The sequence below is a fragment of the Macrosteles quadrilineatus genome, unplaced genomic scaffold (genome assembly GCF_028750875.1).
Source record: "Macrosteles quadrilineatus isolate MER2022 unplaced genomic scaffold, UCM_ALF_1.0 Scaffold_7__1_contigs__length_78375512, whole genome shotgun sequence".
Taxonomy (NCBI): Eukaryota; Metazoa; Arthropoda; class Insecta; order Hemiptera; family Cicadellidae; genus Macrosteles; species Macrosteles quadrilineatus.
In genome coordinates, this window is record NW_026542600.1 from 42,885,227 (window position 1) to 42,898,475 (window position 13,249).

Consider the following 13,249-nt stretch of genomic DNA (forward strand, 5'->3'; position numbering starts at 1 on the left):
CCATAGTAGATTTCCCATCCTTTTGGAACAGCTGAAGCCCATTTTATCATTAGTTCTGTCGGGTGCACTGTATAGGTCGTGTTTGTTTACAATTTGTTTCTTGTTATTTTAGTCATTTAAACCCCCATTTAACCAAATAAAACTATATAATCATAAACAATAATTCATCCTCTAGTCATATAACCAAACACTAAACAGTAAAGGACTAATCATGAAACTAACTCTAAAGTAATAGAAACAAAATCTCGTCAACACCAGCCACCAGTGTCATCGGTCATGAACTAGAAACGAAAAACGAGTTTCAAAATTTACAATAGGATGGGAAGTCTACTTGTGTTGGTCTATCTCTATACTTAAATAGAATATACAGTTTATTGTAAATCTGCAACATTTTTGTGTTAACATTCTGTATTAATCATTTTATGACTTTTTTTCTCCCATGATCGAGCACACGGGACACAAAAAAGAGTCGGAACTACATGTCCTTGATGCCTGAAACCAATAATAAAACAAAAGTAAATATTATATTTTTTACACTCCATAAAGGATACTAAGGTTAGTCACAAATTTGTAATTTAATAACAATAATATTTATAATAATATCTATATACATACAATAGACCCTCTAAAAACCTATCCTAGGTCAACCGCCACTAGAATTAACCATCCTTACCATCTTTATCACAGAAATAAAGTAGAATTGTGTCTGTGCAGGTCTAGTTTTGTTTAGAAGGAACCACACAAAAATTAAAAGCAGGAAAAACATAACAGACTTTTAAAGAAAATTCTTGAGTGTAAATAGTTTTTTTGCTTTGATAAGTTTTGTCTCTATAAATAAATATATTAACAATCAACTTGATAAAAATTCTATCCCTTAACAAATGCATTTAATTTTCAAGCTTAAAATCCCTTAACAAATGCATTTAATTTTCAAGCTTAAAATGTGCAGTATTTGAAGTATAGAAGAGACTATGTCTTACGATGTGACAGTAAATCAATAACGTTAAGTCAATGACATGATGACTTTACTTGAGTGCAGTATGTTATAATATAAAATCAAGTATTTATAATGCAGATGAGTTCTTCAATCATGTATCAAAAAACTTTTATTTTTACAGTATTTTACAAATTTATATAGTTTCTCCTAGGTCTGATTTGTGAGGATTGGTTGAGAGAGGGTATACTGTATCTGTGAAGTATGAAAAATAAGTTGGTTATCTTTGTTAAAATAATTTAATAAAAAATGTTGTATCAATCATATATATATATATACATTACATATTGTAAATATATGGTTTGACTGGGAGACTGCCTCACACTTAGAAGCAATGTGAATGGCTGCCAGCCCAGCAAATAAGTGTAGAGTGTGTAATAGCAAAAGCTGTGTGAACTGTGTGAACTTAAATATATTTCATATAGTACTACAAAACAAAGTTAATTAACAATAAATATACTCACCTTACAATCATCTTCATAATCTTCTACTTTTAGTGGTTATGTTGGAACTCATCAAAAACACTTGCCACAGATTATGTTGTACAGCAAAATGAAAAAGGTGATTAAAATTAAAAATTGCAAATTGATTGAAAACTAGTTAGTCGAGGAGTGTTGACAAATATTATGTACAGCCCAATGACTGGTAAAAACCTCAAAATCAAAATTAGTTTCTTTCTCATAAAATAACACTACTACTTTATATACTATTCCTCATCAGAGTAGCTTAAACGGAGTTTAGTTGTAAGAATGATCAGATCTAAGTTTTTATGCATCTATGTGATTAGAGAATTATCTGGGGGGAAATGAGAATGTGACAACATAAGTGTGATTAATCATAACTGTGACCTCATTATTAACATGAATGGAAATCCCAACGTTATCAATTGAACATTTAACATTTTTGACAACATTTCAAAATCAGAGGTTACTTGTGATTCTCAGACTTACTACAGTAGACACACGTTTGCGGCTTTGGCTTTGCCATATTATTGGAAATACCAAATTACTGAACGTATTTAATAACACCCCTTATTACTAGACTAGTAGAAACACCACTAAATATGAAGCATTTATTTTATCCTTACATTAGGCATACATAATATTAATTCTTAATTTTTTTTTTTTTAGAATCAAATAATACTTTAATTTGTAGTGGAATTTAATTTGTAGTAGGCCTTATTACGCTAAAGGCCAGCAAAGTAGATGTTTGTAATATCATGATAGTTTCCATGTTAGGCTTGCCTACTACTATGGAATCTTGCATCATGCCTTTTAGCGAATTTCCCACATAGGGAATAAGCTATTACTGTAGTACTCATAGTAAGACCTGGACCCAGGACTGATTTAATGTTTCGTTTTGAGGTCCCTAGAAGCCAAAAACACCATCCGTTCAAATATATATATATATATATATATATATTAGTAAATGAAAGAAATAATTAAACATTTAGTACCCTTTAAGTTATTAATTTATTGAATAACTAACATGTTTCGGCTCTTAGCCCATGATCACAGTTATTAACAAATAGTAAATAAATAGAAATGTAAATAATAAATAAGTAAATTATTATATGATTTTGGAATTTTGTCTTGTACATAGGTTAGTTCAGGTGTTGTTTTCTTTTGATTTATTATATAAGATTGTTTCATATATTAGGTTTTCTTTTTGGATTTGCATTGTATTGAGTATGTTTTCAGGATCTTTTTTTATGGTTTCTATGTGGAATTCTTCTTTAATGAATAATTTGTCTTTGTTTGGTTCAAACTCAATTACTGATAAATTATTTTCTATGTTTTGATATTTATGATTAGTTTTTAGTAAGTGTTCTGCATAGTTTGATTTCATACTCGTTGAATTTTTAGATTTAAATGCCTGTATATGTTTTTGGAATCTACATTTGAAACTTCTACTAGTTTGGCCAATATAATACTTGTTACAGTCTGTACAGGAAATTTTGTAAATGCCGCTTTTGTTAAATTTTGATGATTCTTCAGTTATTTGTTGATGTTTGGAAACTTTTGAATTTAAAATCTTAAAGACGTTGTTTTTTATCTATATGTTGCTTTGTAATTTTAAATGTGTTTTAGATAAGGTTTCCCTTATTGCTTTATTTAATTTAGAGTTATGAGGGAGACATATGTATTATTTTTTCAACTTCTCTTCTTTTTTCTTTTGTTTCTTAATTTTGTTCTTTATCATATTATCAATAAGATTGTCCTTAGCCTATATCCATTTTCGGCTGCAATATATTTCATTATCTTCTTTTTCTTTTTCAAAATTTGTTTTGTTTATTTATATATATGTGTCCGTTAGCGCAATAACTCAAGCAAAAATAATCCGATTTTGATGAAATTTTGTACAAACATGTAAACCTAAGTTTATTCAAACGAGTTTGCGAACCAGCATAATCGGACCGTGGGAACAGGGGTTTATGGGGGTTTTTATGGGGTAAAATGGGATTTTCCCATTTTTGACCCTAGAAACAACAAAAAAAATTTTTATAAACCTTTTGTAGAGCTTAAAAAAATAAATAATATAGTATATTGAAGCGCTGTTGTATACCTAACGGTCACGGAGAAAATTCAAAAATAGTGTAATTTAAAATTCCCATGTTATTCTTATGGAGAAAATTAAAGCTGTTGTAGTTTACTTGTTTATGGATACATATTGATAAAATTTGTCAAATTTATATATTTCATCCTATACTATTGTTGTATGGTCAAAAAAAAAACTTTTTACCTTCCCCATAGCAGCAAACCTAAGCACTTGTTAAATTAATGTTATTTAAATTGGGAATAAATATGTCTTAGTTATGGAAATATTTTAGTAAAAATTTAATCAGACAAGTTGAAATTCGCTTAGTCTGCAGGTTTGCTGCGGCGGGGGTATTTTATAGTATCCAGTTGACTCATTGCATAAATACGGCTTTACCTTTCTTTATAAACGAGTTTCTGGTCTATAAATAATACAGAATCTAGCTGCTTAATAAGTAGTATGGAAAAAAAATTAAAGTAGTTTCCTTATTTAATTGTAGTATACAAAGTTATATTCCTCAAGAATAGGGAAATCATTATGGGAACAATGCTGCATTCTTGAACCGGTTAGTAGACTTATTTTATGCAACTAATAGGTAGGTATCATAAGTGCTTTTCAAATGTCTACTGTGATTATTTAATTTCAAGAACTGTTTACTAAATAAAAACAAACCTAAAAAAGCTTATAAGCACCTATGCAAGGCAGCCTTTTTGTAAATCACATTTTTGCAAATGAAAATTGTTCATGCATTATGGAAAACTTAAGAAACCAATAAATTTATTCCGTTGTAAAACATGGTAATAAGTATTAAGGCTATTTTTTTACTTTCATCCTGGAGGTATGAAAATATGTCTCAACCATAACGTTAGGTATCTAAAAGAATTTGTAAACATTCTATATCACTTGAAGTGGAAAGTTGTTTAGCTCCAGACATTTAATTACACTGTATGAAAATAAGTTAGTCTTCATCTTCTAATAGGCAGTTAGCCATTTTTGCCTTTAGTCTAACAAATAATCAAGTCCTGCTATGAAACTTAAAATAGTTTTAAGTTCAGTTGAACATTACATATCCCGGCCACATAAAAATGTACATATTAATATTAAGAAAGCTTCTTGATTTCAATTCTTTTCTTGAGGATGAAACAGATGAATGGACAATGTGAAGAGATTTACTTACAAAGTAAGGCTGGTGCACGACCGCATCATAGTCTTGCCTGAGAGTAGCCAGTTCTTTGTTGAGCTGGGTGTTCTTCTCATTGCAAGCCATGTACTTCTCCTTCACCAAAACTAACTCCTCCTCCAACTCACCGATCTGGAAATAAAATGTATACATTTTACATATCGTTTGTAAATATAACTGTATATTAGGTCTACTATTATAGTCTAACAAAAACAATACAAAAGGCAAGAGGATAAAGGCAATCAAACTCAGGTCAATTGGCGTAATTAATGTCCGCCCGCCTGTACAGTACAGTTAGTAGGCCTACTGATAAATCTTAAATGGGTGTAACGATGACATGCTGTGTTTGTAAATTGAATTTTAATAAATTTACATGCTGTAGTAAGTTTATTTTTAAAAAGGCTGACAACATCAGATAAAAGTTTCATGTTATATACAATAATTTTCCTATCCATCACTGAGCTGATAGACAAAATTTAAGTTGGTAACAACATAAAAAATAATGGAGACATACCCTGAGTCGCAGCTTGTGAACTATGGCCTCGGCGTCGTCTGACTTGGTCCCTGACTGGCTGGCTTCCGTCACCTCTTGTTGCTTCTGACTGCTCTCAACCTTCAACCTACAAATACACAACGTTGGTGGTAGTTGGTACAAAATCACTCCCGTCACAATAAACATGTGGAGAGCATACCTCACAATATGAAAAGAAACATTTACCTAACACTTACAAAATAGTTTTGGACCTAGAATGATCGATTGATTGAGTAGGGGTGGACTTTGTCCGTGAGCACCCACTTATGCTGCTCTAGGCTTTTGGTTGTTATTTAAAACATAATTAGTTGTCATTTGTTCAATTTAATATTTATTTTTTAAGAGATAACCATGAGCCATAGTTTAATTTCTTATACAAATGAGTAAGAATTAAAAAAAAATTGTTTATGATAACAATAGTTGTTATCAACAACTTTTAATATTAACCAACTATTGGGACTGTTCAATGTATCTATAAAAACGTTATTCAATGGTTAAATATTGTTGAAAATTAAAATCAACTAAGAGTTTAATCTTATTCATTGGTTAAATTGTTGAAAATTGAAATGAACTAAGAGTTAACTAAGTTAATTTTCAAATTCTGAACAGCACGTCTCAACCCCAGAAGCAAATATGTTTGCTAATCTTAAAATAACCCTGCCAGTGTATGTGTTGTGATTTAAATTTTTTTTACTAAGAACAATAATGTCTTACTCTTTAAAATACGTATAGCCTTTTAAGGTTAAATGGAACTTACTTTTTGATCTGAGATTCTAGGGCGACAACTTGAGCATGAAGTGACGCTGCTTCCAATCGAGCAGCAGCAAGCTCTTCTGTTGCTTTGTTGTCCAGCTGGCTGTCTGAGTTGCTGTCAGAAAGTGACCTAAAATGCATGAGATTTTATTAGTATTGTGTAAATATTTAGACAAATTATTTTTATGAAAGACTTGATAAAAGTAACAGATTATGTTGAAATGAGGAAAGAAAAAATATATACAGTAAGAAAGAAACAAATTTGAATAAACTTCTTATACATTAAATTCCTATTCAGTTATTAATGTAAACAAATATGTGTCTTAAAAAAATAAGAAATGAATGATTATCCAAGCTTAAGATGTTTAATATGTCAAACTAAAGATGTAAAAAACAACATTGTTTTCATAATCTCGAGTTTTAATTTAAAAAGTAGTCAAATCAACTTATTTATAAGCAAAGCTATTTCCTAGACGAGTGTAACGGATCGCTTGAGCAAATTTGTCACAATTGTTTATGCCAGTACTACTATTTCTAACAAGTAATTTGGTTCAAAATTCTTTATTTACCGTACGTAAACCAGATTTTTTAATGCAGATATTATGATAGGCTTATCTTCAGACTGGGGAACTATTCTGAATGGTTTTGATATAAAAAGCTCTTTTCGGGGATTTGAACACTATTATTCTAATACAAACAAAATCAGTAATACAAACATCAAAAGTTAAAAAAATAACAATGAAAACATATACCGGTAATATCTTTAGATTTAGTCTGAGCACAATTATTAAGGGTCGGACTACTCGAGCGTGTGAAACGCCGCCGATAGTACGCGCAAAAATGTCTAGGACTACACGAAGCCGACAATCAGCAGCGTATTGAACGCGAGAGCATTGACTACAAGAGCGTATAGAACGCCACCAACTGTCCTCGCCCAATGTGACTGACATTTGGTCCGTTCCAATATGGAATGGACACGATACAGGTCGGATGTGTAGCTGGTATGCTATTGTTGCTGGCTGTTAAGAAGAAATGCCGTGCAAAGAGGCGTTTAGTAACAGGGCAGTTTCAATTAATGTTTAATACCCATAGAATGTACTCAGACAAACTTTTTCAGCAAAACAAATACAAATATTAAGGCACAAAAAACTATCAGACGACTCCAATTACATCAACTAGTGGAGATGCAGAATTTGACTCGCCCAAGTGAGGGGAAGGATGTATCAACATGCAGCTGCACAGGAGAAATGTTAGTTCCCGCTACGTGTAGTCCCGCGCGCCGATCTGCCCGCGTATTTTACGCATCCAGAGGCGTTAGATCTGCCAAACGCCTGAATTTTGCATCCTCACCAGGCAAAAAAAAAACGCTTGAGTAGTCCACATCATATAAAGCTATTGGCTCTGCAAAAAAAGCAGATGGTCGTCGGCATTTCATACGCTCGTGTAGTCTGGCCCTAAGATTAAAGGGACTTTCGTATAAATATTATTACAAACAATTAACTACCGAAGGCGATTGGGAAGTGCCTTATGGAATGAACATTAAACCCAGGGAGGAAATGGGGAAAAAACATGAAATGCTCCAGGAAAGCAAAATCACAAAAGTACTCCCATAGACCTGATTTCCCATCAAGTTTCAATGTTGACATTTATAACAACCCCGCTTTCAAACCCCGTTAACTCATTTCTGTCAAAAAATAGTAAATAAATTCAAATCAATTGGAAATTAACTCAAGACTCGAGCCTGTCGTGGTTTGAGCATATGTTGTGTATGCAGTTGTGAATTTTAAGATGATAGTGATTAAAATATTACATAGGCCTACTGCAAAATAATCATAATCATGGAGAGCTTAAAAAACCTTAGCATTTTTAGTATTGCTTTTGAGTAGTGTTAACCAACAGAAAATAATGTGATAGGTGGGACTGACAATGTAATAGAGCCTAAGTAGTATCTTAAGGGGGAACTGTAATGCTTTTTTAAAATAATACATTTCAATAGCATAAAAAATCTCACTATAAGGGCAGATCCTAATTCACAGACGTTTTATTTTATTCTTGCTTTATAAAAGAAATTATTATTCCAACACCAAGCACTAAGAATAAATTAAACACTGACACTAACAAACAAGTTGAAAACATGCAAGAAAACAAAGACTTTATTAATTTTTGGTTACATTAAATAAAAAAAATTAAAAAGTATAAAACACAGAAACAGTATAAATCAATGATAATTGAACCTATTTGAAACAGCCAAAACTGTTCTGCAAGGCAAATCTCAGCAGCAAATCTTTTGCGAATACTTGGTATTTAGCGAATAATTCCCCTTTTTGGATGCAAACTGAGGGGATTTTTATTTTTAAACTGACTACTAGAGTGTACAGCCGTGATTGGTTCTCACACAGAGTTGCTGGGATTCTGGAGTGAATTAAAGTGGTCAGCATTTGTACAGTGAGGAGTTAAAAACTCAAACTCAAACTCTTTATTTGCCATAAAAACATTAAAAATTTGAGCTTAGCTCATCTAACAGATGGCATGTCAATTATAACTCAATCAATTACAACTCAAGTCAATTATAACTTAAAGTTGTTGATGTTCACAAATTAAGGACATTTTCTTACGTATTTGGTTTTTAATATGCACATTAATATGAATTAATCATATTTTTATCTAAGTTAAAAAGAGGTTAACCTCAACCAGTACTATATACAGATAGCAGTTCAGAATGTGTTTAACAAATTTTAAAACCAACTGAACTACATTTAACAGTTTTAAATTTTGGTTGCATATTTAGTAAAAAGTACCATCTATACTATTCCTAATGGTATATTTTACTGTCAACTAATTGCTAATAGTCATGTAGGCTTCAGACATGGAATAAAGCCCACAGCTTAAAGTCAAGTGAAACATTTAGGGTCTTTCTAATGCAGTCCAGTTTTGGCTATCTGGACAATGACTAACAATAAAATAACAAACTATTAAATTGTGGTTATTAGAAAAGAAACAAAAAAGGAAGAATATGAACAAACATAGGAGGTTTAATCATCCCATGGATTGGACTTTCCTAACGACACAAAATCAAATCTTAACCTGGACATCTCCAATTCCTCAGTGACGACTCGTAACCTTTCCCTGATCAGTTCCGCCTCATTTTTATTTTGTTTTGCTATCTGCTGAGCTTCTTGAAGTTGTTCTGTGGAAACACATTGGATTAGTTAGTCTATCAGAACACTTTGAAAGACAATTCTCTGATGTATCTAAAAATACTGGATATGGGGCGAGGGGGGGGGGGTCAATAAACCAAAGCACACAAGGGATGTGAAATGTTTGAATCTGCCTAGACTTGAGTTGCGTCCTTTAAATACGAAATGAACATTGACTCGATGTTTTTAAGAGTTTCATCTATTAATAACCATATTTAGACAATTTTATAAACTCTTATGTAAAAACTGCTATTATACCATCTTGTTTTTAAAACATTTTACTTAGGTCACTATGAAAAGCAAACCTATTTTAAAAATAGCATTGCTTTTCATAATGACCTATTTTTTAGACCGCTGGATGTTAATCCAAGAGTTGGTCCGTGTCCTCAGCAGGGTATTGTTCAATGGTGCAGCAGCCAGTCCTTTATTACAATTGCTTGACCGAGTTTACCCTAAAGAGGACTACGGAGCCCAATAACGACATGTAATTTTTTTAATTATAAATAAAACAATACAATACTGTGGTTCTCTTAAAATTCCTGTAAATTTTACATCAAATTTCATGCTAATCGGCCAACATTTACAAATATTTATTTGCAACAATCAAATAGTTAAGTGTACAAATCATGCCATAAGACAACTACTTTACCGGTACCTTATTTACCACAGAAAAAAACCCAGCTATGAGTGTCACATTATTTACCTCTTACAATTACTATTTGTGAAACTGTAATGCTACAAACATAAATTGATTCAATTTATCGGTACACACTAGTTAAACTAAACCATGATATACTTACTTCTCAACAGCGTGGCTTCTTCTTTGTGCTTGTTGGCGTGTTCTGATTCTGATTCAATCAACTTTTCTTGAAGTTTTAGTTGCAGAAGTGAGTTCTCCAGAGTTTTCAGCTGTTCACGTAAAACATTGACAGTTGTCTCAGCCTCTTCTTTGACAGCCTGAGCCTCCTGTAATAAAATAGTGTTGTTTAGGACAAGCAAATCAGTTTTTTACGTGTAGGAAATAAATAACTAACTTTTAATTGGATGAACTGCGACCCAACAGTCCAGAGATATTGTATTTGTTTCCTTTGTTGCAAAAAGTTTATCGAAGACCACCTAAGGCTACAAGAATCAGCAAAATAACAACAACCCTATTTTATAAACAGTTCATGCTTATTTGAAAAAACCAAGTTCGCCCCCTGATTTTAAACAAACATATTTTTCAATAATTACAACTCTCTTAAACTTGATATTACTATGAAAGTATTGACACTTTTTTTAATGAGATCTCAAACTAACCTGTAATTTCTCATCTTGCAGAAGCCAGTTGTTCGTAGTTTCGCTGAAGTTCTTTTTCGCATTGCTCAAATCTACTTGTAATAAGTCAATCGTTCGTTCCATAGCTTCCATTTTACTTCTTGACTCTTTAAACGCTTCTAAAGAAAAAAAACGTTAAAGATATTAATACCGGTACCAAAAAATGTGAATTGTTAACATTTTCCCCAAAGAGTAGGTAATCAGTAACGTTATTTTCAAGAGTTAAAATGTTGCATAACCCTAAGTTTAAAGAAACAATTTAAGTAAAAAATAGACATTTAATTAAATGAGTGAGTGTAAGCTTGGTCCAACCATGAGGAGAGAGTGGTTTTGCACAAAAAGATAAAAAATTGAAAAAAACTTCTTTACCATTCAGTTTAGATTAAAATACAAAATTAATACATTCCATGGTCTTAATTTGGATCAAAGAGGAGTGGTCCTGTCTAGTTTATGGTACACTACAACACACAGTGACCTTAAAATTCATCTGAAACTGCAAGATTTATCTTACCAAACAGACAAGACATTTGCAAAGCAGTACTTTTTATACTGGCAGAGGTAAACATGTTCCAAGTTTCTCCTATACTTATTTACTGAAGTGGCCACTTGTATCCCTAGTACGAGCCACGTCAACACAGCTTCCTTAGTACAATCGGTCCAAGGAGGATCATATGGGGTGCTTACAAGTCAAATCCCATTAACTTTACAATGCAAAAGTTATTTGAGAGACGAGTTAAAAAAATATTTTTCATCCTACATAAGTTCAACATTTGATATTGTCTAGTATTTAAACTGACCATTGTTACTCAGTCACGCCATAATAGTATTGTAATTAGGGTCTTTTTCACTTGGACAAAAATTGTCTTCTTAAATAAGATTGGCTTGTTAAGTGCAAGAAAGTGGATTTTCAGCTAATTTAAATTTTGTGTACTGACTTCTGTCTCCATCAATATAAGGATACTGGGATTCATCATGAAATAGCTCCCTTTTAATTTTAATAAAAGTGTTGATTTTAATTTTTGTTTATTTAAACAAATCCACTTAATCAACATCATGTTACATCCAATAGCATACATATTGAAAGTGTGGTTAGTAGGGAATCTTCAAAGCACTGTATTTATTACTTTGTGCACAGCAACCAGTTGGCAATCTCATAAGCATAGTTTGTATTCACTGAAAAGTTTTTTTAAACAGATTAATGTTAGCTTCTGTAAATTCTGAAACTCTATAGAATTTAAGTACAGAAGTTAATTTTAATACATATTTTTGAAAAAATTCAAGGTAAATTTTTCATTTTCACTCACAAATCTGTGAGGAGCCCACAACAAAATAAAAATATAAATAGTAAAGGAGATAAAAAAAGGTTTCATTACAACATGGCTAATATAGCAATATTTCAATGAATATAAGATACAAAGAATAAAAACATGCAAGTAAAAATGTGCAAACCTGCTAACACTCGGAACCTGCAGTTATTGTAGCGTGCATCTAATGACATGTTATAGATGGCATCTAAAAACAAGAACCACCACCAAGAATGAAATGAAAGCAAAGCAAAAAATTGGACAAATAAAAAAACTCAAAATATTTAATACTGATCAAGTAAATTATGAACCCTTAAAATATGTAACCTTCTTCATGTCCAACAAATAGGAGTTGTGTAAAAATTGTTTTACAGTTTTACACTGATAAAAAACAGATGTCTTGGATAAACAGTAAACACGGCTGATCATTTAGGGAAGTGAGAATTATTTTGAGGTTGGTATTCCTGTCCAACAAAGGTTTGCTTTGATTATTAGCAACTTAAACAAGTGCAAAACAAAAAAATTAATAGCTGCTCTACTTTTATATCCATACTCTTCACTAAACTCTTATAATCATCTTTTTTTTCAAAAGCTGAGAGCTAAAGAATTATAGACTTGTTGCTTGTTTCCATTATATTTAAAAGAGACTAATTAACAGAAATAAATAGATTAATAGGTTTAAAATTAACCATCATAGCTGACACCACGGAGATTTCCTCAAAGAAAATATAATAGAAAAATATACAGGGTGTTTCGAAACTCTCTCCCGAAACTCTGTGGTCATGTTCCTTAGGTCAAAACAAATAAAAAGTATTATTAAGCATATGCCCTATCTCGCTTCATTTTCCGTCTGTCAGTGTATATTTATTTTTTACATAACTTTCTATAGCTTTGGAACCAACTTCAAACTAGGTACGTGTAGATGACTAATAGGAACTATTTTTTGCAAAGCATCAAGTTTCTGCTACCTTTATAAAAATAAAATTTTCTCCATTATTTGTGTTATGACCCTACAAAAATTGTACATTTCTGTAAAGAAAATTAAATTTTCCATCCTTTTTTTGTCTCTGTAACTTTTTTATAAATCCTATGGTTTTTTTAGTTACTAAGCTTTGACAAACAAAAATGGCCGCCATTTTGAAATTATACAAAGTAAAAACTTAATGCTTTGCCAAAAAATAGTTGCCAAAAAACACAGGGTGTTCAAAAAAGGAGGGGACATAATTTACGTAGTGATTCTTCGAGTCAAAAACAAGAGAAAATAAAAAAACAACATTTTTTCCAAAATCGTTTGTTTACCAGATATTCGCCATTTTGAATTTATTACACAAACATTTTCATCTTAGAATTTTTTAAACCGATCTTTATGAACTTGGTGTGTATGTTAAGGTAGAAGTGATCCATGTTAGAAAAAAATGTAATTTGATTGAACAT

At 31.6% G+C, this 13,249-nt stretch overlaps 1 protein-coding gene and 1 long non-coding RNA gene across 3 annotated transcripts in view; both read right to left on the bottom strand.

The window, feature by feature from the left end:
* The window catches only part of LOC128998010 (sarcolemmal membrane-associated protein), a 73,204-nt gene that overhangs the window by 9,210 nt on the left and 50,745 nt on the right, over positions 1-13,249 (bottom strand). For both annotated transcript variants that reach the window (XR_008491174.1, XM_054423931.1), the window contains exons 16-21: positions 10,494-10,630; positions 9,995-10,160; positions 9,082-9,184; positions 6,002-6,127; positions 5,227-5,332; positions 4,710-4,844 (exon numbers count right to left, since the gene is read on the bottom strand). Coding sequence is in view for 1 of the 2 variants with exons in the window: in XM_054423931.1 (XP_054279906.1) it covers positions 4,710-4,844; positions 5,227-5,332; positions 6,002-6,127; positions 9,082-9,184; positions 9,995-10,160; positions 10,494-10,630 (773 nt within the window). In the remaining variant the exon portion in view is untranslated. The remainder of the gene's footprint in view (positions 1-4,709; positions 4,845-5,226; positions 5,333-6,001; positions 6,128-9,081; positions 9,185-9,994; positions 10,161-10,493; positions 10,631-13,249) is intronic.
* On the bottom strand, positions 391-1,729 carry LOC128998011 (uncharacterized). Its single transcript, XR_008491175.1, has 2 exons — positions 1,459-1,729; positions 391-492 (listed from the first exon to the last, which is right to left on the bottom strand). It is a non-coding gene; the product is annotated as an uncharacterized LOC128998011 (long non-coding RNA).